This window comes from Oenanthe melanoleuca, chromosome 11 (assembly GCF_029582105.1).
Source record: "Oenanthe melanoleuca isolate GR-GAL-2019-014 chromosome 11, OMel1.0, whole genome shotgun sequence".
Classification (NCBI taxonomy): domain Eukaryota; kingdom Metazoa; phylum Chordata; class Aves; order Passeriformes; family Muscicapidae; genus Oenanthe; species Oenanthe melanoleuca.
In genome coordinates, this window is record NC_079345.1 from 1,448,653 (window position 1) to 1,476,263 (window position 27,611).

The 27,611-nt window shown below is 55.8% G+C and overlaps 6 protein-coding genes across 8 annotated transcripts in view; 4 read left to right on the forward strand and 2 right to left on the reverse strand.

The window, feature by feature from the left end:
* PIEZO1 (piezo type mechanosensitive ion channel component 1) overlaps positions 1–1,541 on the forward strand; it is a 30,562-nt gene extending 29,021 nt beyond the window's left edge. For all 3 annotated transcript variants that reach the window (XM_056500483.1, XM_056500482.1, XM_056500484.1), the window contains exon 51: positions 756–1,541. In XM_056500483.1, the coding sequence (XP_056356458.1) occupies positions 756–1,005 (250 nt within the window). In that variant the 3' untranslated portion in view covers positions 1,006–1,541. The remainder of the gene's footprint in view (positions 1–755) is intronic.
* On the reverse strand, positions 1,492–5,461 carry CTU2 (cytosolic thiouridylase subunit 2). Its single transcript, XM_056500485.1, has 15 exons — positions 5,073–5,461; positions 4,848–4,922; positions 4,251–4,329; positions 4,114–4,173; positions 3,970–4,030; positions 3,472–3,581; positions 3,111–3,394; positions 2,900–3,035; positions 2,679–2,810; positions 2,489–2,580; positions 2,323–2,414; positions 2,192–2,243; positions 2,034–2,100; positions 1,903–1,961; positions 1,492–1,831 (listed from the first exon to the last, which is right to left on the reverse strand). Exons 1-15 carry the CDS (start codon positions 5,150–5,152, stop codon positions 1,783–1,785), a joined length of 1,428 nt encoding a protein of 475 aa, XP_056356460.1. The 5' UTR covers positions 5,153–5,461; the 3' UTR covers positions 1,492–1,782.
* On the forward strand, positions 5,151–11,295 carry RNF166 (ring finger protein 166). Its single transcript, XM_056500486.1, has 6 exons — positions 5,151–5,680; positions 6,856–7,012; positions 7,377–7,489; positions 7,771–7,885; positions 8,530–8,637; positions 9,378–11,295. The coding sequence occupies exons 1-6, from the start codon at positions 5,151–5,153 to the stop codon at positions 9,441–9,443; spliced, it is 1,089 nt and encodes a 362-aa protein (XP_056356461.1). The 3' UTR covers positions 9,444–11,295.
* A 440-nt stretch (positions 11,296–11,735) lies between these two features.
* On the forward strand, positions 11,736–16,036 carry MVD (mevalonate diphosphate decarboxylase). The gene is made up of 10 exons (XM_056500516.1): positions 11,736–11,854; positions 12,310–12,380; positions 12,469–12,583; positions 12,677–12,820; positions 13,490–13,689; positions 13,774–13,848; positions 14,826–15,044; positions 15,124–15,239; positions 15,318–15,426; positions 15,773–16,036. Exons 1-10 carry the CDS (start codon positions 11,785–11,787, stop codon positions 15,851–15,853), a joined length of 1,200 nt encoding a protein of 399 aa, XP_056356491.1. The 5' UTR covers positions 11,736–11,784; the 3' UTR covers positions 15,854–16,036.
* Positions 16,037–16,598: 562 nt separating this feature from the next.
* LOC130257716 (cytochrome b-245 light chain) lies at positions 16,599–20,276 on the forward strand. Its single transcript, XM_056500517.1, has 6 exons — positions 16,599–16,933; positions 18,030–18,099; positions 18,253–18,327; positions 18,867–18,950; positions 19,037–19,118; positions 19,343–20,276. The coding sequence occupies exons 1-6, from the start codon at positions 16,876–16,878 to the stop codon at positions 19,520–19,522; spliced, it is 549 nt and encodes a 182-aa protein (XP_056356492.1). The 5' UTR covers positions 16,599–16,875; the 3' UTR covers positions 19,523–20,276.
* Positions 20,277–21,061: 785 nt separating this feature from the next.
* IL17C (interleukin 17C) lies at positions 21,062–22,082 on the reverse strand (the record flags this gene model as incomplete). The annotated part of the gene is made up of 2 exons (XM_056501044.1): positions 21,062–21,603; positions 21,688–22,082. Coding segments are annotated over 2 exons (645 nt in total), but the record flags the coding sequence as incomplete, so codon positions are not given.
* Positions 22,083–27,611: the final 5,529 nt, after the last annotated feature.

Sequence of the window (27,611 nt, forward strand, 5' to 3'; positions counted from 1 at the left end):
TGCTGGTGGGATCTTTTCCTGGTGTGAAGGACAGGTGTCTGCCAATAAAGGCAGAAGCTTCTCTTTGAAATGGAGAATGTAAACGCCCTCCCTCCAAATTATTATAATTTTGAAATTAAGAGGATCTCAGGTAAAGAGATGGGAATTAGGAATAACAGTTCTTTATTAGGAAAATTAAAATAGCAATGCAGTATTACACAGAACAATCCCAGCCCTGCCAGAGTCAGAATCCAAGCTGACACCCGTCAGTCAGTCAGGGTGTTGGCACAGTCCCATTCAATGGTGGCTGCATCCTCCTGCAGGGGCAGATGTGGTTCAGCTGGAGCAGTGCTCCTGGAGAAGGTGCAGTTTCCTCTGAAGCTCCAGGGATGATGTGGAAAGGTCTGGTTTTCCTCTGGAATCCAGTGGAAAGATGGACAACTTGCTGTTCAAAATCTCAGTTTTGATCTGGGTAGGAAAGGCTTGGCTCCTCCCCTGGCTGGAGCATCTCCCAGTGGGATGATGGAATTTTATCAGTCATGCCCTGGGACTCACTGGCCATGAACAGGAGATATCTCCTGGAGGGAGGATGGGCTGTGGAAGATAAAGATGATTGCCCAGCTGGTTTAAAGATGGCCCATGAGCAGATAATGTGTGCCAGGAGATCAGGGTCACTGCCCCAGCTGGATTTCAGAGATAATGATAGAACACACATTCCTGGCCACATCAGCCCAGCACAGATCTCCAGGGGTTTAGGATGTGCCCTCCCCTTGCAGGATCATGGGGCTCTACGTGTCCATCGTGCTGGTGATCGGCAAGTTCGTGCGCGGCTTCTTCAGCGAGATCTCGCACTCCATCATGTTCGACGAGCTGCCCTGCGTGGATCGCATCCTGAAGCTGTGCCAGGACATCTTCCTGGTACGGGAGACGGGCGAGCTGGAGCTGGAGGAGGAGCTCTACGCCAAGCTCATCTTCCTCTACCGCTCGCCCGAGACCATGATCAAGTGGACACGGGAGAAGGATTAAGGGGAAGGGCTGCAGCCCCCCCTGACAGGGACATCACCGCCAATGCCTTAAGCAGCCCCCCCAGCTGGGGCTGCAGCCAGCCCGGGAGGCAGTGGGACGTGGGGTTCTGGGCGCTCCCGTGGAGGGAGGATGTGTTTCTGGATGTTTTTCTCTACGTTGCTTTGAAGCCGTCTGACCTGCACAGACCATGTTGTGCCTTCCTGGGAAGAGGGACAGGAGGTGACCTCCCCCCACCCACTGGGCGCCCCTGGCTGCCAGGTGGGGATTGGGGATGGGTCAAGAGCCAGCCTGTGCCCTGCTCCCTGCTGGTCCCAGCCCTGCTCCAGAACCAGGCTGAATTCAAGCAATAGCCCCCCCACCCCCAGCTCCAAGATGGGGGTCCTGGGTTGTGGCCCCCTATGTTTGAGGGGGTCTGGCAGCCCCAGTTGGACTTCAGACACTTGTGACTTCGGGTTTGTTTTTTTTTTGTTGTTTTTTTTTTTTATTAATTCAAATGGTTTATTTATACAGATATTGAATAAAACAAACTTGAGGCCTCCCTGGCTGACAGGCAGCTGGGGCAGGGAGGTGGGGTTGACCAGGGACCTGCACCCCAGCCCCCAATAAACAGGGGGTGGGGGCTCTCCCTGCCCTTGGCTGGGACAGAAATGGGATATAAAAGCAGCTGCCTGGGTGTCAGGAATCCTCAGCAACCTCTGGGCTATCCCTGAGGAGTGGCACGTGCCCCAGCAGTGCCACACTGGGATGGCGATGTGTCCCCTGCTGTCCCCAACCCCTTCAGCTCTTGCTGGACTCCTGGTTCTCCTGGTGCTGCTCCATCTCAGCTCTGCAGGGATGGACACTGGGTGGACACAGTCCTGGGGCTGAGCAGGGAGGGAGGTGCCCCCACCCTGGTACCTGCGGATCCTGCGCTGGCCCTCGGCGCGCACGTAGGGTGGCAGCGTGTCGAGGGGACCCTGCACGAGAGGGGCTGTGAGCCTGGGGACCCCCACTGCCCTGAGAACCACCCCCTGCACCCCAAACCTCACCAGCTCCTTGAAGGTGAGGCGGCAGCTGTAGCACAGCAGGGGGATGTAGGCAGCTTTGCTCTCCACCCTGTGGGACAGGCATGGGGATGCTCAGGGACAGGGACACTCGGTGGTGCCACTGTGGAATGCTGGAATCCCCCCCCAGCCCACGTGCTCACCCTTCTGCTGGCTCCTCAAAGATCAGAGTGGGCTCCAGAGCCAACTCCTCCTCTGGAAGAGCAAGAGGGTCACTGAGGGTCACAGCTGCTCCCCAAATCCCCCTGAGCCCCCCAGTGCCCTCCCCACTCACCCCCATCAGTGTCCAGGCGGCAGAGGCAGAGGAGGCAGCGCTCGGACTCACTGCTGGTCTTGGCTGGCTCTGGGCTCAGCTTCTCCCCAGTCCTGCAGCCAACACAGAGTGAGTGGGTGCACCCCAATCCCCCCACACCCCCAGTCCCCCCAGAAGGACCCCCTACCTGTACACGGTGCTCATGGTGGAGGGGAACTCCTCCTGCAGCCCCAGCAGGAAGCGCTCGACCAGCTGGTGGATGCTGGGCTTCTCCCGGGGCTGTGGGAGCCAACAGGGAGGGCAGGGCAGGACTGGGGGGTCCTGTCCCTGCTGTGGGGACACAGAGTGTGGGCTCCCCAGCACGGGACCCCCCCTACCTTGGTGAAGAGGGGTGGCACGGTGACGGTGGGGACGCTGAAGAAGTGGTTGTAGAAGGCGATCTCCTTGGCCGTGTAGTCCCGCATGGGTCTCACCACCATCACGTCGCCGTGGCGCTGGTCCGTGAAGCCCTGTGGGTGCAGGGACAGTGCCACCACCCAGCCATAACCCCACGGTGGCATTGTGTCACCTCTTGGGTGTGTCCCCATCCCCAGCTCACCGTGTCCACGGCGAGGAAGGCGCCGCGCCCCAGGGAGAGGTTGGTGAGGAGCTTGATGGCCACGCGCGTGAGGCTGTCACCCATCATCACCTTGGCATAGCCCCTGTCCCGGGCTGTCTGCACGATCAGGTGGGTCCTGGGGATGAGATGACAGCGGATCAGAGCCACCCTGCCTGCTGGCAGCGGTGCTGGCAGCGGGTCAGCCCCTCACCGCAGCAGCTCCAGCAGCTCCTCCCGCGCCGTCGCCGTCCCCGCGGCCTCCAAGCTGCGGAGCAGCTCCTGCGTTTGGGCAGCGTCCGGCAGGCGGGGGGTGGCCGAGGGTCCTGCTGGCCTGTCCTGGCTGCTGTGACCAGGCAGAGAGGTGCCACTGTCCCCATCCTGCCGCTGCTGCTGGATGAAGCTGTCCACAGCCTCCTTGTAGGAAGGGCCGGATGGGTTGGATGTGCTCGTGCGCTCCGGCCCCGGCTGTAGGATGGATGGGGGCAGCTCCAGTGCCTGCAGGGCAGAGAGGGGTACAGGAAGGAGTTGTCCAGATGTGTCCCCTCAGCTCAGCACCCCCTGTCACCCAGTACCTCCTCCAGGTGGATCAGGTGGTAGGGGAAGCCGGTGGCCTGCAGCAGGGTCTCCATCTGGGCCAAGGTCTGCTGCCGCTGCTCCGGGCTCTGCCTGCGCACGGCTCCCTCTGCAAGGCAGGGGGACAGTGCCAGGGCTGCTGCCACATCCCCAACCCTGTTCCTGGGCTGGCAGCACCCCAGCACTGGCACGGTGCAGGGGACACTGTGGGAGTAGGGAGTGGGGCTGGGAATGGGGCAGGGAACAGGTAGTGAGCTGGGAACTGGCAGCGGGACAGGGAACAGACAGTGGGGCCAGGAATGGGGCAGGGAACAGGCAACAAGGCTGGAAAGGGGAGGGAGGCAGGGGACAGGGAGTGGGTTGGAATGGGCAGTTGGACATGGCAGGGAATGGGCTGGGAATGGGCAGCTGGATACAGAGCAGGGAATGGGCTGGGAATGGGCAGTTGGAGCAGGGAATGGGCAGCAGGACACGGAGCAGCAGCAGGGCTCCCTCACCCTCCACGTAGACGAGGCTGGGGACGAAGCGGAGCCTCTTGGCCGCCTCCCGGCTGAGCCCCTGCAGAGGAGGGGTGAGGTGTGGGGTGAGGTGTGGGGTGAGGGGCCATGTACCCCCAGAGTCCCCCAAACCCCCACTCTCACCTCCTGCACCTGCCTGATCATGGCACTGGAGGCTGGGCCCCCCGACACTGCCAGCAGCACCTGTGGGGACAGCAGGGACTGTCACCAGCCCTGGGGCCACCCCCGGGTGCCCTGCCCGGGTCCCCCCGCCCCGGTACCTTCTCTCCCGGGAAGATGACGCGGTTCTTGCCCAGCATGGCACGGAACTTGTGCACAAAGTACTCACGGAAGCAGCCCCTGGGGACACGGGGACTCCTGAGCCACAGGCTGTGCTGACACCCCCGGACCCCACACCCCAAAGTCCCCTTGATGTCCCCAAGAGCAATGCCCCAGAGAACAACGTCCCCAGGCTCTGACATCTCAGAGATCCAATGATCCCCATGAGCCACGTTCCCAAACCTCACTGTCCCCAAACCTCACTGTCCCCCCTCCCCTACTCTCAAAACTCAATGTCCCTAAGCCTTGATGTTGTCTGGCCCCAATGTCCCAAATCTTGTCCCCAGCAAACCAATGTCCCCAACATCCCAATGCTCCAGACACAACACCCCTGAGAACAACCGTCCCCAACCCCTGATGTCCCCAAGCCCCAAAGCTCCCAAGCCTCCATCTTCTGGAGACTCAGAGACCCCAATTTCTGATGTCCCCAATTTCTGATGTCCCCAGTTTCTGATGTCCCAGTTTCTGATGTCCCCAGTTTCTGATATCCCCATTTCTGATGTCCCCATTTCTGATGTCCCCCATCCCCGGTCCCTTACCGGCAGAACGGGTCCCCAACACGGATGACGAGCGCGGCCGTGCCCTGCCCGCACTTCATGCACGTTCGGGGGTGGCTGTGGGGACACGGCTGGTTACCGGGGATACCGGGACCTGACCCCCCGGTCCCGGGCAGCACCAGGGATACCCGGGATGCTACCGGGGGATACCGGGGGGTACCGGGAGCGGCCCCGGGGGTCCATTCCGAGGCCGGACCGGACTCGCACCTGTCTCCCGGTGCGTGGCGGCGCCGCGGCGGTTCCGTGTCCGCCCCGCAGCCACCGCCGTCACCCGCCGCGTCGCACATGGCGCCGCCACTCGGCCCCAGTAGATTCCGGTGGGTCCCGGTGAATCCCGGTCGGTCCCGGTGCGTTCCGGTGAGTCCCCGGCTGTCCTGCTCGGCTCGGGCCTCGCTCGGCCGCGTTCGGATTTGCTCGTCCTCGTTCGGCCCCTCCCGCTCGCTCTCGGCTCTGCCCGGCCTCGTTCGGCTCTGCTCGTCCTCGTTCGGCTCCGTTCGGCTCGCTCTCGGCTCCGCTCGACTCGCACTCGGCTCCGCTCGGTCCCGGCGGGTCTCGCCGTGTCCCGGTGCGCTCCCGTCGCGCGGCGATGACGCGACGGCGCCGCTCGATGACGTCGCGCCCGCCCCGCCGGCCGCCGCCGCCATGTTCCGCAGCCTGCTGGTGGCGGCGGCGCAGCGGCCGCAGGGCCCGGCCGGGACTCCCCGCTCCGCCGCCGCTCCCGGGGCCGCGGCCGAGGCGCTGGAGGCGCAGTTCAGCTGCCCCATCTGCCTCGAGGTTTTCCACCGCGCCGTCGGCATCGCGGGCTGCGGGCACACGTGAGACGGGGCGCGGGCGGGGCGGCCCCGGGGCGGGCGCGGTGTGGGGCTGGCGGCTGTGCCGGGATCCCTGCGGGCTCTCTGCCCCTCACCCCGGCCGGCACCGGGACCCCGGCCCACACCGGCGGTGGTTCCGTGCCGGGACCCCCTCCCACCCTCAGTGACCCACACCGGGATCTCCATCCCTTCCCTTCCCTCTGCTCCCAGACCTGGCTGCTGTCCCCCAAACCCTTGTTCACGTGTCCCCACAGCATTTCGGGGACACCTCGATCCCTTTTCCCGTCTGATTTTGGGGACATTCCCTAGGGGCTGTGGCTTTGGCCTCACTCCTGCTTGTTCGGGGCTGGGGGCGATCCCTGACCCCTCCTGATCCCCCCTGCTCATCCCTGCAGAGGCTTTGGGGTGTTTCATTCCCAGTCCTGGTGGCTGGAGCTGGGGAAGAGGGGTCAGGAATGCCAGCGATAATCGGATTTTGGGGACGGGGCTCTTCTGCCTCCTCAGCCCTTGGGTTCCTTTGCTGCTGGGGATGTAAGGACCTTGGAATGATCCTGCCTGGCCTGGATACTCAGCACTAACTTGGGCTGCTTTCAGATGCAGCTTGGGAGCAGTGGAATAGTCTGTGCCTGCAGGGAGCTCCCTGGGGACTCACCTGCTCCCAGTTCAGTTCTCCCAGTTCTCCCAGCAGAGCCCTGTGATGCCTTGAGAGGCTGATCTGGATCAGAGGCTTATTATTAAAGTAACAGAATAGGGATTTATTAAAAGGCTTTCAAAAGATACACCTTGGGCAGTACAAGAGCTCTGCCCAGGATGGACCCCTTGTCAGGAGTTTTCACACTTTTATAAGTTTTGTTTCATTTCCATATTGGGGTTCATTGTCCAGTCCCAGCTCCAGGTTCTGCAGTCCCACCCTCCCAGATTCTCTCCTCAATTCTCTGCTGTTTGCACTTTTTGGGGCTGAAGCTGCAGCGTGTCTTTGGTTCTGGGGCTGGACAAGGATTGTTGTGTGTGACTGATCTGGGAGAACTCGCTAACACAGAGTCACACACCAAGGCAGTGCAGAATCTGAAAAATAAAAAAAGCTTAAACTTAAGGCATCACCTGTGTTTTTGGGGTGCTGGGTGCCCTGCTGGGGTGCTGCTGTCCCCGGGGTGCTCAGGGCTGCTGTGTGCCCCCAGGTTCTGTGGGGAATGCCTGCAGCCCTGCCTGCAGGTGCCCTCCCCCCTGTGCCCGCTCTGCCGTGTGCCCTTCGACCCCAAAAAGGTGGAGAAGGCTTCCAGCGTGGAGAAGCAGCTCTCGTCCTACAAGGCTCCCTGCAGGGGCTGCAGCAAGAAGGTAAAGATGTCCCCATTGTCCCCATTGTCCCCATTGTCCCCATCCTCTGAAATGTGTCCAGAGCTGGGGAGGGGGCTGGGGGAGGCTCAGCCTGGAGAAAAGGAGGCTCAGGGGGACCTTCTGGCTCTGCACAGCTCCCTGACAGGAGGGGACAGCAGATGGGGTCAGGCTTTGCTCCCAGGAAACAGGGACAGAGCCTCTGGGGATCCCTGCAGCCTCAAACCATCCTGCAAGGAGAAATGGGTGGGTGCAGCATTCCCACTGCTGTGGGTCATCCCCCATGGACCAGAGGTCACTCCCACCTCAGCTGAGCAGAGGCAGCTCCTGTTCCTGCAGCTCAGGGCTGTTCCTTGTCCTTCTCCAGGTGACCCTGGCCAAAATGCGCTCTCACGTCTCGTCCTGTGCCAAGGTGCAGGAGCAGATGGCCAACTGCCCCAAGTTTGTTCCAGTTGTCCCCACATCCCAGCCTATTCCCAGGTATTCTCCTGCCTCTGGTATGGAACGTGTCCCTCCTTGCATGCCCTAAAATCCAGGTGTGTGTTGTGCCTTTCCCTGGGAGGAAGAGCAGCACCTTTTCCCTGCTGGCACTGCTGCTCCGGGTTTTGGAGCGTGGGGTGGGATGAAGGATCCACCAGAGCAGGGAGGTGGGGTGGGGAGGGGCTGGGCTGGTTTCTGCTGTCACAGGGCTGTGCTGTGTTAGTTTGGAAGGGGTCAGCCCAGCCTCCCCTCAGATCTGAGCTCCTCCTTGCTCTCTCCAGCAACATTCCCAACCGCTCCACGTTCGTGTGTCCGTACTGCGGGGCCCGGAACCTGGACCAGCAGGAGCTGGTGAAGCACTGCATGGAGAACCACAGGAATGACCCCAACAAGGTGGTGAGTGATGCTGGGATGTGTGTGAGAGCTCTGGAAATCCAGCCACCCCCAGCTGATGCAGCATCCCAGGCCAGCAGCACAGATGTTTGTGGAAGCACAGCTGGTTTAAATCCCTTTGGGAGGTGGGGGTCTATCTCTGCTTTGTTAGAGCTCCCTGGAATGAGCTGCATCCATCCTTCTGTTCCTGCAAACCCTGGGGGGTGGGGCCTCCTGCTCTGGGGGCAGGTGGTTCCTCTCCCTGTTCCCTCTGGGTTGACTGAGGTGGGGAACTTGGGATCTTCAGCACAGGAAGGACCTGGAGCTGTAGGAATGACTCCAGAGGAGATCACCCAGTTGATCAGAGGAGTGGAGCAGCTCTGCCATGAGAAAAGGCTGAGAAAATTGGGATTGTTCAGTCTGGAAAAATAGAATGCTTCAGGAAGACCTAATTGTTGCCTTCCAGGACCTTCAGAAAAGGTGGAGAGAAGCTATTGACAAAGGCCTGGAATGGCAGGACAAGGGGGAATGGATCCAAACTGCCAGAGAGTTGGTTTGGTTTGGATATTTCCCTGTGAGAGTGGGGAGGCTGTGGCACAGGTTCCCAAAGAAGCTGTGGCTGCCCCTGGATCTCTGGAAGTGCCCACTCCGTGTCTGTGTCCCCACAGGTGTGCCCAGTGTGCTCTGCCATGCCCTGGGGGGACCCCAGCTACAAGAGTGCCAACTTCCTGCAGCACCTGCTCCACAGGCACAAGTTCTCCTACGACACCTTCGTGGTGAGTGTGACCCTGAGCCCAAAAAGGGGAACCCTCCTTCCTGTGTTCTGTGCCAGGAGGTGAAACCAGCCCTTCCCATCCTGCTGGGATGGGGACACAGGGCACATGTGTCCCACCCATGACACCCCCACACCCACCAGGGTGTCCTCACACACCAGGAGGAGAGAGAATTGTTCCTGCACTCCACAAAATGGGTTTTTCCATGAAATTCATTCCCTGAGGAATTCTAACACAAAACCCCTTTTCTTGGAGGTTTTGGGAGGAGGGGGTGGGACCAGCCCAGCCCCAGGGTTTGGGGGGGGTCTGGTTGCTGCATGTGGGGGGTCCCTGACCCCTCCTGTGTGGGGGGCAGTTGTGAGGCTCAGCCTTGGCCTCAGGGGAGGCTCTGTTCTCATCCTGCTTTTATTGGATAGATGTCAGGGAAAAGAATCTCCAGCACTTACAGAGGAATATCCCAACCTCAGGAGCTGTGTTGGATAAACCCACTCGAGCTCTGCAAAAACCTCTGGCCTTGCTAGAAAAATTCACCCTTTGAGCTCAGCTTGTGTGGGCTTGTGTGGGATTCCAGGCAGGAGAGGGATGTGGGCACAAAGGACACACAGAGAGCACGGGTGCCATTCCTGGGATCTGTGTGCCAGAGGAATGGAGGCTCCATGGCACAGCCAGGAGCTGGCAGGGCTCCATGGGCACAGCATGCCCTGGTTGTGCCACTCTCCTGAGCTCCCCTCTTTGCTTTTCAGGATTACAACATCGACGAGGAGGCAGCGTTGCAGGCAGCCCTGGCTCTGTCCCTCTCTGAGAACTGAGGCTGATCCCTCTCCCTGCCCCAGATCTGGGATCCTTCCCACTGTTTGCTGCTCTGTTCCCACCTTGTTGAAGAAGGTGGAGCCTCTTCAGTTGTCACAGTGAGTGGGCAGAGACCTCTGGAGAGAGGAGCTGGCGCCGCAGGACTGGGATCAATCCTTGGATGGGCATTTAATATCCGTGTTGAGAGCATATCCCCGTGTCCAGATCTGTGTGCTCTTAGCTGCTTTTTGGCACACTCGTCCCTGCTCTCTGGTGCAACAGAATAGGTACCTGAAACTGATAGATTGGATGCCAAAAACACCCTGATTTGGGACTGGAATCAGCCACATCCTTTTAAAAAGGAGGAAGGCGGCACGGAGCATCTTTTTTTAAACTCTCCAAGGATTTTTTTTCTAGAGATGTCAGGCTGTCCTGACCCCCATGCTGAATCCCAGGATGAGACTGTGAGCTGTGGTTCAGAGGAGCCCTTGAGGATGGCATCCAGCATCCAGGGAAACCCTCCCTTCCCTCGTTTTGTACCGGCTCTTGGGATACCAAGCCCTTGCCTTTTTCTACACCCAGCGGCACGAAGCCTTTTCCACCTTTTCTAGAGCGGGGTCAGAAGCTGTTCCCCTTCACACTGCAATATCTGCCACCCAGGACAAGAGTATTTTTATGGAACATTATTAAGAAAGTTTTATTTTTTACACAAATAACCCAAGCAGATGAACACGTGGATTGGGAATGGGGCAGGAGCTGGATCCCAGAGCAGCATGTCTGACTCTGAGCTGGGGAGAAGAGCAGGGATCTTTCTGGGACATCCCTGGATATTTCTGGACCTTTTCCTTCACCAGAATTCCTCTGCCTGTGAGGGAGCAGGCAGGATGGCTGTGCCATGCTGGCACTGGGCAGGAGCAGCTGGATTGGATCCAGGTGCTGGGTGCCCGTGGAATGTGTGTCCATGCAGGATCCCAGCCCCAGGGATTGCTTCTCCCTGTTGGAATCCCTCCCTGAGAATGGGGCACTGTTGATCCAAGGTGCTCCACAGCACCCTGGTGATCTTCCTGCCCCTTCCCCAAGGCCCCCAGTGGTGGAGCTGAGGGAGGGGTGTGATTCCTGAGAGCCTTCCCACAGGATGTGCAGGGAAGAGGGGTGGGAGAGGCCCCCCTGCATCTTCCTGCTTGAGAATTTCTGAGCTTTATCCAAAACCTGGCTCCAGCTCTGCTCTAGCAATACTGGCTTGGGTTTTATTTTGATTTTCCTAGTACTGGATGATTTTGGGATCTGCAGCCCTGCGAGGAGCGTGCAGGGAACCCTCAGCTCCCCAGGCAGGGCAGGGAAAGGGCTGGAGCTGCTCTGCTCCCCTTTCAGGAGCCAGGCCAGTGAGGAGGAATGGGATCTTCTCCTACCTGCCCAGCACTGCTGACACCTTCAGGGTGCTCCTGGTGGGATGGAGAGTCCTGGCATCTTCCAGGAGGGACCCAGGAGCATTTCCCTGTCCTGTGCTCAGCTGGGACCCTCGGCTGCTGGAGCAACCTCCATGAGAGCTCCCTGTGCGGCCAGCACTGTTAACCTCGGCCTCCTTCCCTCTCTCCTCCTTTTCCTTCTCCTTTTTGCCCCACAGAGACAGAGCAGGGGCAGCAAGAGCTGCTTTTGTAAAGCACTTTAAGGCCCTGGGTGTGAGGGGCCACGCCAGGGATCCCTCTGTGCCCGGGATCCATGGATCCCACCGGCCATACCCGCCAGTGCATCACCCACCACTTTTTTGCATAATTAGAACTTTTAATGAGCCGTCCTGTTTTTTGAAGAAGAATTAACTCGATGACGTTATTTGTAGCAAACCATTTTTCTCAATAAAGGCAGTTTCATCCACGTGTGGCCTCTGTGGGAAGAAGCACTGGAGAGATGCTGGGAGCACTGGGATCCACTGGGAGCACTGGGATCCACTGGGAGCACTGGGGGTGTTTGGGCGTTGGGATGTGGAGGTTACAGTGAGTTTGGGAGCACTGGAGGTGTCCTGGGGACACTGGGCTGGTGCTGGGGGGACTGGGGCAATGGGGCGGTACCGGGAACACTGGGGAGCAGAACCGGGAGCGGTACCGGGAACACCGGGAAGGAACAGGGGGCACCGGCAGAATGTGCGCATGCGCAATCCTTGCCCAATTCAAACATGGCGCCCCGCAGGCCCTGCCCAGGGCTCTCAGGGGGCGGGGCCGCCCGTGGTCCGATCGCTGCCATTGGCTGTTGGGAACCGGCTGCTGCGCCCTCGGCCAATGGCGAGGCGGGAGCCGGCGCGCGCCACGGTCACGTGCGTGGCGCGGGGGCGGGTGCTGAGGGCGGCCGGCGGCGGCGGCGGCAGCGATGGCGGCGGAGCGCGGCCCGGCCATGGCCACCTGCACGGCCCCCGTGAACATCGCCGTCATCAAATACTGTGAGTGCCGGGGAACGCGGGCCGGGCCGGGCTGGGTACGTGCGCGGGGGGCGCGGATCCCGGCTGTGCCGGCTGTGCCGTGTCCGGCTGTGCCATGCCATTCCAAACTGTCCCATGCCGTTCCAAGCTGTGCCATGCTTTGCTGTGTTCATCAGTGCCATTGCAAACTGTTCCATGCCACTCCTAGCCATGCCATTCCTGGTTGCGCTATTCCAGGCTGTGTCATGCCGTTCCTGGCAGTGCCATGCCATTTCTAGCCATGCCATTCCAGTCTGTGCTGTGCCATTCCAAGCTGTGCCATGCCATTCCTGGCAGTGCCATGCCATTCCTGGCTGTGTGTGCCATTGCAAGCTGTGCTATGCCATTCCTAGCTGTGTGTGCTATTCCAAGCTGTGCCATGCCATTCCTGGTGTGCCATGCAATTCCTGGCTGTGCCATGCCGTGCTCTCTTGCAGGGGGCAAGCGTGACACCGACCTCATCCTGCCCATCAACTCCTCCCTGAGCGTGACGCTGCACCAGGACCAGGTGGGTCAGCATCAGGTTTAGGATCAGGTTTAGGATCAGGATCAGGTTTAGGATCTGGCGGTGCTGAGCCCCCTCTCTGCCCCCACAGCTCAAGACCACCACGACAGCGGCCGCCAGCCGGGATTTCACCGAGGACCGGCTGTGGCTGAACGGGAAGGAGGCGGACGTGGGGCACCCGCGGGTGCAGGCGTGTCTGCGCGAGGGTGAGCGTCCCCCTGACCCCGCTGTCCCCAGTGTCCCCTGACCCTGCTGTCCCCAATGTCCCCAGTGTCCCCTGACCCTGCTGTGCCCCCCAGTGCGGCGCCTGGCCCGCAAGCGCCGCGGGGGTGGAGAGGACACAGCCGCTCTCAGCCTTTCCTACAAAATCCACATCGCCTCCGAGAACAACTTCCCCACGGCCGCCGGGCTCGCCTCGTCTGCCGCCGGCTACGCCTGCCTGGGTGCGTGCTGTGGGGCTGGGGGTGACATGGGGGTGTCCCTCGCTGTGACCTGTCCTCTGCCTCTGGGAGGGGGTGACAGGCGTGGCTGGGGTGTCCCCTGTGTTTGTGCACTGGCTGGCCCAGCTCGGTGGTGGCACTGGGAGGGGTGACAGAGGTGTCCCCTCTGCCTGTCCCCACAGTGTTGGTGCTGGCTCAGCTCTGTGGTGGCAGCAGGAGGGGTGACAGAGATGTCCCCTCTGTGCTCTGGCTGGCCCAGCTCTGTGGTGGCACTGGGAGGGGTGACAGGGGTGTCCCTTCTGCCTGTCCGTGTAGTGTCAGTGCTGGCCTGGCACTGTGGTAGCAGCAGGAGGGGTGACAGGGGTGTCCTCTCTGCTGTCCCTGTAGTGTCAGTGCTGGCCCAGCTCTGTGGTGGCCCTGGGAGGGGTGACAGCGGTGTCCCCTCTGCCTGTCCCAGCTCTGTGGTGGCCCTGGGAGCGGTGACAGCGGTGTCCCCTCTGCCTGTCCCAGCTCTGTGGTGGCACTGGGAGGGGTGACAGCGGTGTCCCCTCTGCCTGTCCCAGCTCTGTGGTGGCACTGGGAGCGGTGACAGCGGTGTCCCCTCTGCCTGTCCCAGCTCTGTGGTGGCACTGGGAGCGGTGACAGCGGTGTCCCCTGTGCCTGTGCCCGCAGTGTCGGCGCTGGCCCGGCTCTATGGGCTGGAGGAGGAGCTGTCCGAGGTGGCCCGGCGGGGCTCGGGCAGCGCCTGTCGCAGCATGTTCGGCGGCTTCGTGCAGTGGCAGCGCGGGGAACGCCCCGATGGCACCGACAGCCTCGCCCTCCAGGTGGCCCCCGAGACGCACTGGCCGGAGCTCCGTGTCCTCGTCCTGGTGGTGAGGGGCTGGCAGGGGATTTGGCTGGGACTTGGGACTCGGGGGGCTCAGGAGGAGCCGTGTCCCACTGTGTGTGTCCCCCAGGTCAGTGGGGAGAAGAAGCCGGTGGGCAGCACGGTGGGGATGCAGACCAGTGTGGAGACCAGTCCCCTGCTGAAGGTAGGGGGACACGGGCAGGGACAGGGTCCCCTTCCCCTTGGAATGGGGCTGGAGGGTGTGCAGTGGCACCCAAAGGGTCATTGGTGCTGTGGGTGTCACCAAACTGGGGCTACAGTGACCTTCCTGCTGTGGGTATCACCAAATTCGGGGTGACCACAATCCACCTGTTGTGGATGACACTGAATTGGTGTAACTGGGACCATCCTGCCATGGATGTCACTGAACTGGAGGAGCCACAACCTGTCTGCTGTGGTTGTCACTGAGATGGGGTGACCAGCACCCACCTGCTGTGGATGTCACTGAGCTGCTGTGACCCCCTGCTGTGGGTGTCACTGAGCTGCTGTGACCTCCCTGCTGTGGGTGTCACTGAGCTGACTGATGTAACCCCCTTGCTGTGGGTGTCACTGAGCTGCTGTGACCTCCCTGCTGTGGGTGTCACTGAGCTGACTGATGTAACCCCCTTGCTGTGGGTGTCACTGAGCTGCTGTGACCCCCTGCTGTGGGTGTCACTGAGCTGCTGTGACCTCCCTGCTGTGGGTGTCACTGAGCTGACTGCTGTGACCCCCCTGCTGTGGGTGTCACTGAGCTGACTGATGTAACCCCCTTCTGTGGGTGTCACTGAGCTGACTGCTGTGACCCCTTGCTGTGGGTGTCACTGAGCTGACTGATGTAACCCCCTTCTGTGGGTGTCACTGAGCTGCTGTGACCCCCTTGCTGTGGGTGTCACTGAGCTGACTGATGTGACCCCCTGCTGTGGGTGTCACTGAGCTGACTGATGTAACCCCCTTCTGTGGGTGTCACTGAGCTGCTGTGACCCCCTTGCTGTGGGTGTCACTGAGCTGACTGATGTGACCCCCCTGCTGTGGGTGCCACTGAGCTGGGGTGACCAGCACCCCCCTGCTGTGGGTGTCACTGAGCTGCTGTGACCCCCCTGCTGTGGGTGTCACTGAGCTGCTGTGACCCCCCTGCTGTGGCAGCACCGGGCAGAGTCGGTGGTCCCCGAACGCCTGGCCCAGATGATGAGGCACATCCAGGAGCGGGACTTTGAGGGCTTTGGCCAGCTGGCCATGAGGGACAGCAACCAGTTCCACGCCACCTGCCTCGACACCTTCCCGCCCATCTTCTACCTCACGGACCTGTCGCGCCAGGTCATCGCGCTGGCGCATCGCTACAACGCCCACCACGGCCACACCAAGGTACCGGCGGGGCCCGGGGCTGCCACTGCACCCTGCTGGCCCGTCCCCAGGTCCCCACGTGCCCGCAATGCCACCTCAGGTCGCCTACACCTTCGACGCCGGCCCCAACGCCGTCATCTTCGCGCTGGCCGACACCGTGGCCGAGTTTGTGGAGGTGGTGAGGCGCAGCTTCCCCCCTGCCGCCAACGGGGACCAGTAAGGGAGCCTCACTTCTTACTGGGGGGCTCGGGGGGTGCTGGGGACGCGGGCAGTGACGCGTTTGCCGTGGCACAGGTTTGTGCGGGGGCTGCCCGTGGGCTCGGCCGTGCTGCCCCAGGAGCTGGTGGCCGCCGTGGTGACCGAGCCCGTGCCAGGGGCTGTCCAGTACATCCTGCACACCAAGGTGAGGGGCTGGGGGAGTGGCACTGGGGGGGCACGGCCTCTGGGGGGGGGTTTGACCCCATCCCTGTCCCCAAGGGGGTGGTGGGACCCTGCTGCTGTCCCCAGGGGTGTCCAGGATCCCATCCCTGTCCCAATTTCTAGGGGAGTGTGTAGCACCCTGTCCCCATCCCCAGGGCTGTGTGTGGGACCCCATTCCTGTCCCCATCCCCAGGGGGTGTGCAGGACCCCATTTCTGGCCATATTCCCACTGCCACCACCCATGGGGTGACCTTTTGGGGTCCAGAGCAGGGGGAGCCCTGCAGGCAGTGGGGTTCCCCGGTGTCCCTGACCCGTGTCCTGCCCCACAGCCTGGCCCTGGTCCCCAGCTCGTGGATGATCCCAGCCAGCACCTGCTGGGAGCGGATGGGCTGCCCCGGAGCCGTGCCTGACCCTGGTGACACTCTGGGACAGCCTGGACACACTGAAAGGACTCTGCTGGTGCCACCAGCGGGCCTCAGGACCCTGAGCCAGGCCTGCTGCAAAGCTGTCCCCAGCCCTGGGGCAGGATGTGATCCCGGGGCTGGTTTTTTAATCTTTTGTAAGGAAATAGAGGGTTCCTGTTTCCAGTGCTGTTTTGGGGTGTTGGCTTCTGTGTGTGGTGCTGGGAGGGGACAGGAGATGGGGACAGAAGATGGGGACAGTCCCTGGGGCTGATCCCATTCCTCCACACAGCCCTGTCACCCCACATGACCCCTGTGTCCCTTGTGGGGCATCTCCTGTGCCATATGCCCCCAGGTTATCACTGGTCCTGTCCTTCCACATGGCCCCTGTGCCTTGCACATCCCACATCCGTGTCCCTGTCCCTTGCTGGGACTGATGTCCCCTGGCTGGGACAGATCCTGTCCCTTGCCCATCCCACATTGCTGTGCCTTGCAGGACTGATCTGTCCCCATCCCTCAGGTGTCCCAGCTGCTGGGACAGATCCTGTCCCCCTGCATGGCCCCTGTCCCCTCCCTGTCCCTGTCCCTTGCTGGGACGGATCTTGTCCTGTCCCCCCGCATGGCCCGTGTTGTCCCCGCGTCCCCGGGGCTGATCCCGCCGCCCCGGTTCGGGCTGACCCTGTCCCTGGGTGCCATCCCTGTCACCCCCGTGTCCCGTGTCCCCGGTGTGTCCCGCGGGGGCGTGGTCTGATGGGAAGGGGGCGTGGTTAACACAAGGGGGCGTGGCCTGGTGCCTTCCGGGTCGGGACCGGCCGAGCGGAGCCGAACCGGGACGGGCCGGGCCCAGCGGGACCGGGACCAGCCGAACTCACCGGGCAGAGCAGCGCGAACCCGAGCGGGGCGAGCGGGACCCGCTCGGGCTGAGCCGAACCGAGCCGAACCGAACCGGGAGCAGCCGAACGCGCTCGGGCCGAGCCGAGCGGAGCCGGGAGCAGCCGAAGGAGCTCGGTTCGGCCGGTCCCGCCGCGGCCATGGGGCAGATCGAGTGGGCCATGTGGGCCAACGAGCAGGCGCTCGCCGCCGGGCTCAGTGAGTGCGGGGGGCTCGGAGGGTCGGGGCTGGGCGAGCGGAGGGGGCTCGGGCACTTCGGAGGGTGAGGGGGATCTGGGGAGGGATTTGGGGTCCCGGTCCCACCGGGCTGGGGATGCGGGGGAAGCGCCCGGGAAGTCCCGGCCCGGCGGGGCTGGAGCCTTCGCTTCCTCCTTCTCTCTTCCTCCTCTGCCCTCTCTTCCTCGGTTCCGTCCTCTCCTCCTCCACTCTCCTCTTCCTTCCTCTTCCAAAAACTTCCCGCAAGGCGCTGCAGTTCCCTGAATCCGGGGGGGTCCCGCACGCAGCATCTCCCCAGCATCCCGCGTGTCGGAGTCCCTGGGGTCATGGAACCCCATTTCCCTTCCCTGAACCCCGAGTGCGGAGTCTTTGGGGTCATGGAACCCCATTTCCCTTCCCTGAGCCCCGAGTGCGGAGTCTTTGGGGTCATGGAACCCCATTTCCCTTCCCTGAGCCCCGAGTGCGGAGTCTTTGGGGTCATGGAACCCCATTTCCCTTCCCTGAACCCCGAGTGCGGAGTCTTTGGGGTCAAGAACCCCATTTCCCTTCCCTGAACCCCGAGTGCGGAGTCTTTGGGGTCAAGAACCCCATTTCCCTTCCCTGAAGCCCCCCCCATGTTGGGGTCCCCGGGGCCATTATCCCCACTTGGGGGTTCGCGGGGAGTCTGTGTCCTCAGTTTGGGGGGACATGTCCTGACTTCGGGGTTGTATCCGGGAATTTGGGAGCTGTATCCCGGAATTTGGGAGCTGTATCCCAGGCTGAGGGTTTGTATCGTGGTTTGGGGGGTTGTATCCTTATTCGGGGTTTTGTATCCTGGTTCGGGGGTTTGTACCCTGATTTGGGCGGTTATATCGTGATTTGGGGGTTTGTATGGTGGATTGGGGGTTTGTGTCCTTGTTTGGGGGTCTGTGCCCTGCTTTGGGTGTTTGTGTCCCGCTTTGGGGTTTGTGTCCCGGTTTGGGGGTTTATATCCCGCTTTGGGGTTTGTGTCCCGGTTTGGGGTTTGTGTCCCGCTTTGGGGTTTGTGTCCCGCCGTGGGGCCGTGTCCCGCCGTGACCCTCCCTCCGCTGTCCCGCAGTCCTGCTGACGGGCGGCATCGTGGCGGTGGCGGGGCAGTTCAAGGGCTGGTACTTCGCCGCGTATTCCATGTATCCTTCCCGACAGCGTTCCCGGGAAATCCCTGTCGCGATCGGGGCGGGAGGCACCAACAGGGGTGGGGTCCCATCCTTATCTCCCCGCCCCGGTCCCTTTTGGGTTGTGGGCTGTTCCCTGGGGCTGTTCCTTCCTTGACGGCCCGGCAGCGCCGCAGGTGTGCTGGTCTGCCTGCTCGAGTATCCCAGGAGCAAGCGGCAGAAGGGCTCCACCATGGAGAGGTGGTGAGTGCTGCGCCCCCTGTTTTCCCACCTGCGGTATTCCCAAGTGGAATACAGCCTGCCAAAATTCCAGTACCTGTCACCTAACTGGTGTTTGCCAGTAATGGACTCAAACAGAAAAAGAAGGTCGGAAAGCACCAGTGAAAACCCAGGTCTAATATTGCCTTCACTCGAGGGAACTGTAGGAAATAGAAAAGGTATAAAACTCAGAAAACGGTGTGAAATTAAATCTCAGGATGGAGAAATGCAAGAGTGCTGAAGATGCAAGGACAAGAAACAGTAAGGCTGTGTAGAGACAGACCTTAGGAAAATGTGTTAAGCAAGATAATAGAAATATGTAAGCTTAATAATGAACCTTAAGCTTAATAATGCTTAATAGTGAACCTTTATCCATTGTACCTGGTACCCCCCAAACACAGGAATGTGGGAGCACATCTGGGTGGGTCCCTCGGGGTGATCCTTGTGGAGATGGGGGTCCCTGGAGGCTGGGTGTCCCCCCAGGGTGGGGACACCCCCTGTGACCCCCTGCTGTCACCCTGCAGTGGCCAGAAGTACCTGACAGCCGTGGTGAAGCTGTTTGGGCCCCTCACCAGGAATTATTACATCCGAGCCATCCTCCACGCTGCGTGAGTGGGGTCAGGGTGGGCACTGGGGGCGGGGGGCTGGGGGCTGGGCCCCCCCAGCTCCTCTGAACCCCAAATCTCTGTCACAGCCTGGCTGTCCCTGCTGGTTTCCTCCTCTCCACCATCCTGGGCACTGTCTGCCTGGGCATTGCCAGTGGCATCTACCTGCTGGTGAGTGCAGAGGGTTTTTTGGGGGGCTGGGAGGAGGAGGGCACCCCTAAACCCATGGACCATGTGAATTCCAAGAGCATTCCCAGACTGGGCTGCAGGAAAACCCTGCCCAGTCGGGGTGGGTGGGGGAGTCACATCCTCCTCCCCACACTCTGGTCCCAGCTGCCCCAAACAGCCCTTTTTTGGGGTGGGGGCTGTTCCTCGGCACTTTTCCCAATCCCCAGGCTGCAGTTCGAGGGGAGGAGTGGAGACCCATCGAGCAGAAGCCCCGGGAGCGGCCACAAGTGGGGGGCACCTTCAAGCAGCCCCCCAGCAACCCCCCGCCCCGGCCCCCGCCCGACGCCCGCAAGAAGCAGCCCGAGGTGGGGGGGCAGGTGAACCCCATCCCCGTGGAGGTGGAATAATGGGGGATCCTGCTGCCCTGCTGCCCTGCTGCTGCTTCCCAGCTGCTCCTGGACCCGCTGCAGGGATCCCCAGAACCCGGCACCAGGGGGTGCTGAGCTCCTGCTGTGGGTTCCTGGCTCCTGGTGGTGCTCAGATCCCCGGGATCATCATTTCCCCCTGCTCCCCAAGGGATTCCCAAATCCCCAGTGATGCTGTGGCCATCTCCAAATCCCCAGCAGTGCTCAGCTCCTCTATGATCTCAGTCTTCTAGGGATCCCCAAATCCCCTAAGATGCTCAGTTCCCAAATTCCCAGCGATGTGATGTTCCCTGTGGGGTTTCCAGTCCCCAAGGGCTTCCCAGCTTCTGGAGATTCCCAAATTCCTGGGGATGCTCAACTCCCTGTGGGGTCTTCAGCTCCTGGACCTCTCTAAAACCCCAGGGATGTTCAGCTGCCTGTGGGGTCTGCAGTCCCCAAAGAGCTCGCCAGGTCCTAAGGATCCTCCAAATCCTTGGGAATTCTCAGCTCCCTGCATCTCCTGTTTCCAGGGGCTCCTCAGCTCCTGGAAAGCCCCAAATCCCTGGGCATGCTCAGCTCTCTGATGGTCCCAACTCTCCAAGCCCCCCCATTTCCCTGAGGGATCCCCAAATCCCTGTGGAACTCCAGCTCTCAGGGAATCCCCAGTGCCTGGGGGGGATCAGGCAGCTCTGCTCTGGCTCTCCCTGGATTTTTGTCACTTCTGCAGCTGCTGTTGCAATAAAAAGTGGGAAAGGCACTGACTGCCCCTGCCTCCTGCTCCAGGGGGAATCCTCCCATTCCTGCCCTGCTCTGGGGCAGCTGGGACAGGACTGGGGAGGTGTTTTGAGGACAAACAGTGCGATTTTGGGCAAATCCAGGATGTGGATGTGCAGAGTACGGCCATGGCAGGGTCCCCTCCCAAAATCCTTATGGAGCCAGCAGTGGGGTGGAACTGGGAGGGCCCAGCACTGGAGCTGCACAGTGAATCCCAAAGGAGTCCCCAAAACCTGGGGTAACCCCCAGCAGGGAATGTGGGGAGCATTTCCCTTCCCATTCTCCCCCGTGGGTGCTGGAAGTTCCCTGGTGTGATGTGGGTCCAAATCCTTGATCCCACCGGGATCAGCAGCTGCTCCAGGCCCCCCTCTGCCCCCTCCCCACACAGACCCTGGTCCCCAGGGGGTGCAGGTGGCCCAGGGCCCCCCAGTGCTGCCAGCACAGCTGCAGTGGCCCTGGCAGGTGGCAGCAGCTCCGTGGGATGTGGTGCCCAGGGGCAGAGCCGTGGGAAAGGTGTGGGTGTCGGGGTGCCAGGGCTGGGTCCCCCCCGGGCTGGGGGTGTGGGGCACCCCTGCCCTGCTGCCCTCCCCATCACCTCCCAGTTCATTCCCTCCCTGCTGCACTGGGTGCCCTGGTGCTGTGCCCACAGCTGGGCACTGCCCGTGGATGTGCCCCAGTCCCAACATCCCAATGCCCTGGGCTGGGGACAGAACAAGCACCGTGCCAGGAGTGGTTGGCTTTTATTGGCAGCATTAAATAGCATCGGGGAGATGACAATAAATAGCTTTTTTTGGAGGAATAAATAACCAGTGAGTGGCTGGGCAGCACTCACAGGGTCTGGCCGTGGGGCAGTGCTGGCCCTGGAGTCACAGCCGTGGCTGGGGGGGTGTCAGCAATAAATAGGGGGCACAAAAAGCCCCCCCCGGCAGCAAGGCTGATAAATAACTCATAAATAACCAGGGGAGGGAGCGCCCTGGCGGGGTCGGGTGCTCTAAAACAAGCACGGGCGGGGGCCGGGCGGTGACACGGTCACGCGTGGGGGCGGCGCTGGCGCGGGGGGTCAGCGCACGGTGCGGGGCAGGACGCAGGTGCAGCCCACGGGCACCTGGATGTAGGCGACCTCCAGCTCGAAGCGCCCCGGCAGCCCGGGCAGCGGGCACGGCTTGCGCCGCAGCACCAGCATGGTCTGGTGGATCGGCACCGAGTTGAGCGACGTGGTCTCCCGGCCGCTTTTCACGTCCACGCAGCCGCCGCACAGGCACTCGGCGAACGCCAGCCGGCGTGGGTAGCGGTTCTCGTCCACGTCGATGCTGCGGGGACACGGCGACACCTTTCCCGCGTGCCACCAGCCGGGGTGGGCGCAGGGGAGGGGCGGGGAGGGCGCGCACACTCACCGGTAGCGCCACGGGGACAGCGAGCGCTCGTGGATTTTGCTGTGGAGCCCGGAGCGCAGCGCCAGAGCGGGGCAGGAGCGCGGGCGGTGGCGCCGGGCCCCGGCGGCCTCCAGCTGTTCCAGCTGCTCCAGCTGTTCCAGCTGCGGCACCAGCTGCACCGGCAGGTAGCGGTCCCAGCGCAGCCGCCGCCCCAGCAGCTCCACCGGGGGAGCCTCGGCCCCCAGCTCGGCAGCGCTGCAGCAGCGCCCGGGGCACGACCCGGGGACACCCCCGGGGAGCCGCAGCCCCCGGCAGCGCCCCAAAACCGCCAGCAGCGCCAGGACACACAGCCAGCCCTGCGGGACACACGGACAGTCAGGGACGGGACACACGGACAGTGACAGGGACACACGGACAGTCAGGGACACACACAGCCAGTGACAGGGACAGCAAAGGGACAGGGACACACAGCCAGCCCTGCGGGACACACGGACAGTCAGGGACGGGACACACGGACAGTGACAGGGACACACGGACAGTCAGGGACAGGGACACACAGCCAGTGACAGGGACAGCAAAGGGACAGGGACACACAGCCAGCCCTGCGGGACACACGGACAGTCAGGGACGGGACACACAGCCAGTGACAGGGACAGGACACACGGACAGTGACAGGGACACACGGACAGTCAGGGACAGGACACACGGACAGGGACAGTGACACCGAATGGAAAGGAGACATCCAATCGGTGACACCAAAGGGACAAGGACACAGCACAGAGCGTCAGGGACACCAAAATGGACAGGGACACTCAGCCGGTGGCACTGGAGGGGGACAGGGACACTCAGGGACATCACACCCTCCACCCCAAAAAAGGGACACAGGTGCACACACTCTGTGTAACACACGCACAAATATACACCTGTATTCACAGAATAGATACAGAACAAACAAACAAATAAACAAATAAATAAATGCATAAATGCATAAATAAATAAATAAATAAATAAATAAATGCAGGAATAAACAAACAAACAAATATATATATATATATATATATATATACACAGAATAAAAAATACAGACACAGGTGTATATGCACAGGGACTGCCTGTTCACACACACACAGCTGTACACACAGGATATAGATACAGATAAATAAATAGCTATAGATAGATATAGGTGTCTATATATCTATAGATAGATATAGACAGATAAATATAAATATAAATATAAATATAAATATAAATATAAATATAAATATAAATATAAATATAAATATGAATATTCAAACACAGAAAAAATATATACAGAGAACTGTACGTAGGGACTGCCCACACACGAACAGTATACACACAGAAAAAAAACCAAAAAAAATAAATATATAATATCTATCTATATAGAGCTATATTATCTATAGATCTTTATAGATATATAGATATCTATACAGATCTACATAGATTATATATAAATTATTTATATATATACAAACACAGAAAAAAAATCATAGACAGAGAGCTGTACATAGGCACTGCCCACACACACTAACAATATACACACAGAAAAAAAAAAATAAAGATAGATTTTCTATATCTATATACATCTTTATGTATCGATAGATCTTTATAGATATATAGATATCTATACAGATCTACATATATTTATAATTTATATATAAATATATATTTAAATATATATAATATAATATAATATAATATAATATAATATAATATAATATAATATAATATAATATAATATAATATAATATAATATAATATAATATAATATAATATATTATTATTATTGTTTAATAATAATAATATTTAATAAAATAATTTTTATATATATATATACAAACACATAAAAAATCATAAACAGAGAGCTGTATGTACACAGGGACTGGCTGTGCACACAGAATACAGAATATACATTTATATATTTCTACATTTATATATTTATATATTATATATTTATATTATATTTTATATTATTATATATTTATATTATATTTATATATATTTATACATTTATATATTTATACATTGGTAGGTATGTAGAGGGCCAGCACACACCTATGGACTCCCACCCTAATGTATACACTATATAATGTACCATTTATAAATATTATAGATATATTAAAATATAAATATATTAAATAGATATAATATATAAAATATAAAATGTATTATATATTAAATTTTATATTTAAAATAGATAATATATTAATATATAATGTATATTGTATGCTGTATATATTATATATATAATGTAATTATATATTATATATAATATGCACAACATATATATCTTAAAATCCACATAGTATATACATAATATATATAACATACACATATATACATACATATTTTATATGTATATATAATATATAACATACACAATATAATATATATAATTTAATGTTCCTAATTATATAGTATATAATGTATCATATATAATATAAAAAATATAAAGTATTTTTATATAGGGATATCTCCGTATGCTAGACTGTACTATATTATATTATATTATATTATATTATATATTATATTATATTATATTATATTATATTATATTATATTATATTATATTATATTATATTATATTATATTATATTATATTATATTATATTATGTTATGTTATGTTATGTTATGTTATATTATATTATATTATGTTATGTTATGTTATTAATTATTAATTATATTGTTTTATATTTTAAATAATTTTATTTTTTGTATTTTATATTTCATATGAGTGTAAAGCATGGTGTATATATACATATATTATGTGCGTGCATATTTATTTATATGTCTTTAATATATATATTTATATATAGATTGCACAGTATACATATAGAAATTAAAATTTTATTTTGATATTTATTTCGATATTTTTGTATTTCCATATAAATATATTTATATATTTATATTCACATATATATTATGCAGTCCCTACCCCTACAGGAGCAGGAAATATCTGTGCACACAGAGCTGCAGCTAATCCTGTGGATTCACACCCACACAGAAAACACCTCTGTTTGTGTGAGTGAAATAATAAATAAAGGATAAACAACCCCCAGAATTAAAATAAATAATGGAAAGAAAGAGTAGAAGGAAACAATGCAAATAAAGAAAATATAAATTATTATAATAGCATAGTAGTATAATAGTATAAATAAATAATAAATAAAGTTAAATAAAATAGAAATATATAAATACAAATATAAATATATAAATACAAATACAAATATATATAAAATATATAAATTTATATACTTAAATATTTTAAAAATTTAAGCATATAAAATAAACATAATTAATATAACGAAATAAATAAATAAAGGAATAGATAATGGGAAGGAAAGGATAAAGCAAAGAAATAAGGAATATACATATACATAGAAAATGAAAATAAAATAGAAAATGAAAATAAGAAAAAATACCATAAAATGGAATATAAATAGAGTCCCTGCAGTACTAAATAAAAATCTGTGTGTGTGCAGGGCAGCACAGGATGGGGCTGTGCTCCCACACATCCCAGCCATGGAGAGAAATAAATCTAAACATAGAAATACATAGAAATACATATGGACACATATAAATAGAGATAAAGGTAAATAAATGCAGATTAATGCAGAAAAACACAGACAGAGCACAGACAAGCAGTGCATGGATATAAACACACAGAAATAGTTACAGACACATATAAATGCATATAAACAAATATATATTTATATGAGAGACAGAGAGCCCTGCACAAGGTGTGTAACACAAAATATCCAGAAAATAAAAATACACAGAGCTGTGCACGTGGTGTGTAACAAAAAATACACAGAAAATAAAAATACACAGAGCTGTGCACGTGGTGTGTGACATAAAATATACAGAAAATAAAAATACACAGAGCTCTACATGTGGTGTGTAACAGAAAATATCCAGAAAATAAAATCACACAGAGCTGTGCACGTGGTGTGTAACATAAAATAGACAGAAAATAAAAATACACAGAGCTGTGCACGTGGTGTATAACATAAAATAGACAGAAAATAAAAATACACAGAGCTGTGCATGTGGTGTGTAACAGAAAATATCCAGAAAATAAAATCACACAGAGCTCTACACATGGTGTGTAACACATAAACACACAAAAACATACAGAGTTGTGCACATGATGTGTAACACACATAAAATACACACAAAACTCTGCACATGGTGTGTAACATAAAATAAACACACAAAATAAAATCACACAGAGCTCTGTATATGGTGTGTAACACATAAAATAAACACAAAATAAAAACACACAGAGAGAACTGTGCACATGGTGTGTAACATAAAATAAACACAGAATAAAAACATGCACAGAGCTGTGCACGTGGTGTGTAACTCTGTGCATGTTTTATGTGTGTAACATGACAGGTAACACATAAAACATGCACAGAGAACCCTACACATGCCATATAACACACAAACACAAATATACACAGAGCTGTGCACATGTAACACAGATAAATAACTCAGAGAACCCTACATGTGACATGTAAAACATATTAAACATGCACACAGAACCCTACACATGACATGTAACACACACATAAATAACTCAGGGAACCCTACACATGACATGTAACACACACACAGAGCTGTGCACATGTGACACATAAATCACTCAGAAAATCTCACACATGACAGATAACACACATTAAACATGCACACAGAACCCTGCACATGACAGGTAACACAGAGAGAGCTGTGCACATGGTGTGTAACACACATAAAATACACACAGAGCTGTGCACATGGTGTGTAACTCACACATAAATAACTCAGAGAACCCTACATGTGACATGTAAAACATATTAAACATGCACAGAACCCTACACATGACATACAACACACATAAATAACTCAGGGAACCCTACACATGACATGTAACACACACAAAAATAATTCAGAGAACCCTACACATGACATGTAACACACACACAGAGCTGTGCACATGTAACACATAAATCACTCAGAAAATCTCACACATGACAGATAACACACATTAAACATGCACACAGAACCCTACACATGCCATATAAAACACACACACAGAGCTGTGCACATGTAACACATAAATAACTCAGAAAATCTCACACATGACAGGGAACACACCTAAAACATGCACAGAGAACTCTACACATGACAGGTAACACACAGAGAGCTGTGCATATGTGACACATAAATCACTCAGAAAATCTTACACATGACAGGGAACACACCTAAAACATGCACAGAGAACCCTGCACATGACAGATAACACACACATAAATAACTCAGAAAACCCTACACATGACAGGTAATACACACATAAATAACTCAGAGAACCCTACACATGACGTTTACCACACACAGAGAGCTGTGCACATGTAACACATAAATAACTCAGAAAATCTTACACATGACAGGGAACACACCTAAAACATGCACAGAGAACCCTATACATGACAGATAACACACACAGAAAACCCTACACATGACAGGGAACAACATATTAAACATGCACCCAGAACCCTACACATGGTGTGTAACACACACATAAATAATTTAGAGAACCCTACACATGACATTTAACACACACATAAATCACTCAGGGACCCCTACACATGACATTTAACACACACATAAATCACTCAGGGACCCCTACACATGACATTTAACACACAACCCCCCCCACCCTCCCAACCCCAAACTCTCTCCCCTCACCCCCAAACCCGCAGCCCCCCCAAACCCGCGTTACCATCAGCCAGGTGTCGAAGGCACCACGCCAAAATTTGGGGGTGGGGGCGGGTGGCAGGAAACACGCCCAAATTTGGGGAAGGGAACACGTTAAAATTTTGCTTTTTTTTTTGTTTTGTTTTTTTTTTTTGGGGGGTGCTCCTTGGGAAGTGCAGCCGCAGGG

Coding starts and splice junctions, on each gene's coding strand:
- RNF166 (XM_056500486.1), top strand. CDS start 5,151: ATGGCGCCGCCACTCGGCCCCAGTAGATTCCGGTGGGTCCCGGTGAAT. Junction 7,886..8,529: donor GGAATGACCCCAACAAGGTG/GTGAGTGATGCT, acceptor GTGTCCCCACAG/GTGTGCCCAGTGTGCTCTGC. Junction 8,638..9,377: donor TCTCCTACGACACCTTCGTG/GTGAGTGTGACC, acceptor TTTGCTTTTCAG/GATTACAACATCGACGAGGA.
- CTU2 (XM_056500485.1), bottom strand. CDS start 5,152: ATGTGCGACGCGGCGGGTGACGGCGGTGGCTGCGGGGCGGACACGGAA. Junction 4,174..4,250: donor TCATCTTCCCGGGAGAGAAG/GTACCGGGGCGG, acceptor CTGTCCCCACAG/GTGCTGCTGGCAGTGTCGGG. Junction 2,415..2,488: donor ACCATGAGCACCGTGTACAG/GTAGGGGGTCCT, acceptor TGTTGGCTGCAG/GACTGGGGAGAAGCTGAGCC.
- MVD (XM_056500516.1), top strand. CDS start 11,785: ATGGCGGCGGAGCGCGGCCCGGCCATGGCCACCTGCACGGCCCCCGTG. Junction 11,855..12,309: donor CATCGCCGTCATCAAATACT/GTGAGTGCCGGG, acceptor GCTCTCTTGCAG/GGGGCAAGCGTGACACCGAC. Junction 15,240..15,317: donor CCTGCCGCCAACGGGGACCA/GTAAGGGAGCCT, acceptor GCCGTGGCACAG/GTTTGTGCGGGGGCTGCCCG.
- LOC130257716 (XM_056500517.1), top strand. CDS start 16,876: ATGGGGCAGATCGAGTGGGCCATGTGGGCCAACGAGCAGGCGCTCGCC. Junction 16,934..18,029: donor GGCGCTCGCCGCCGGGCTCA/GTGAGTGCGGGG, acceptor GCTGTCCCGCAG/TCCTGCTGACGGGCGGCATC. Junction 18,328..18,866: donor GGCTCCACCATGGAGAGGTG/GTGAGTGCTGCG, acceptor GTCACCCTGCAG/TGGCCAGAAGTACCTGACAG.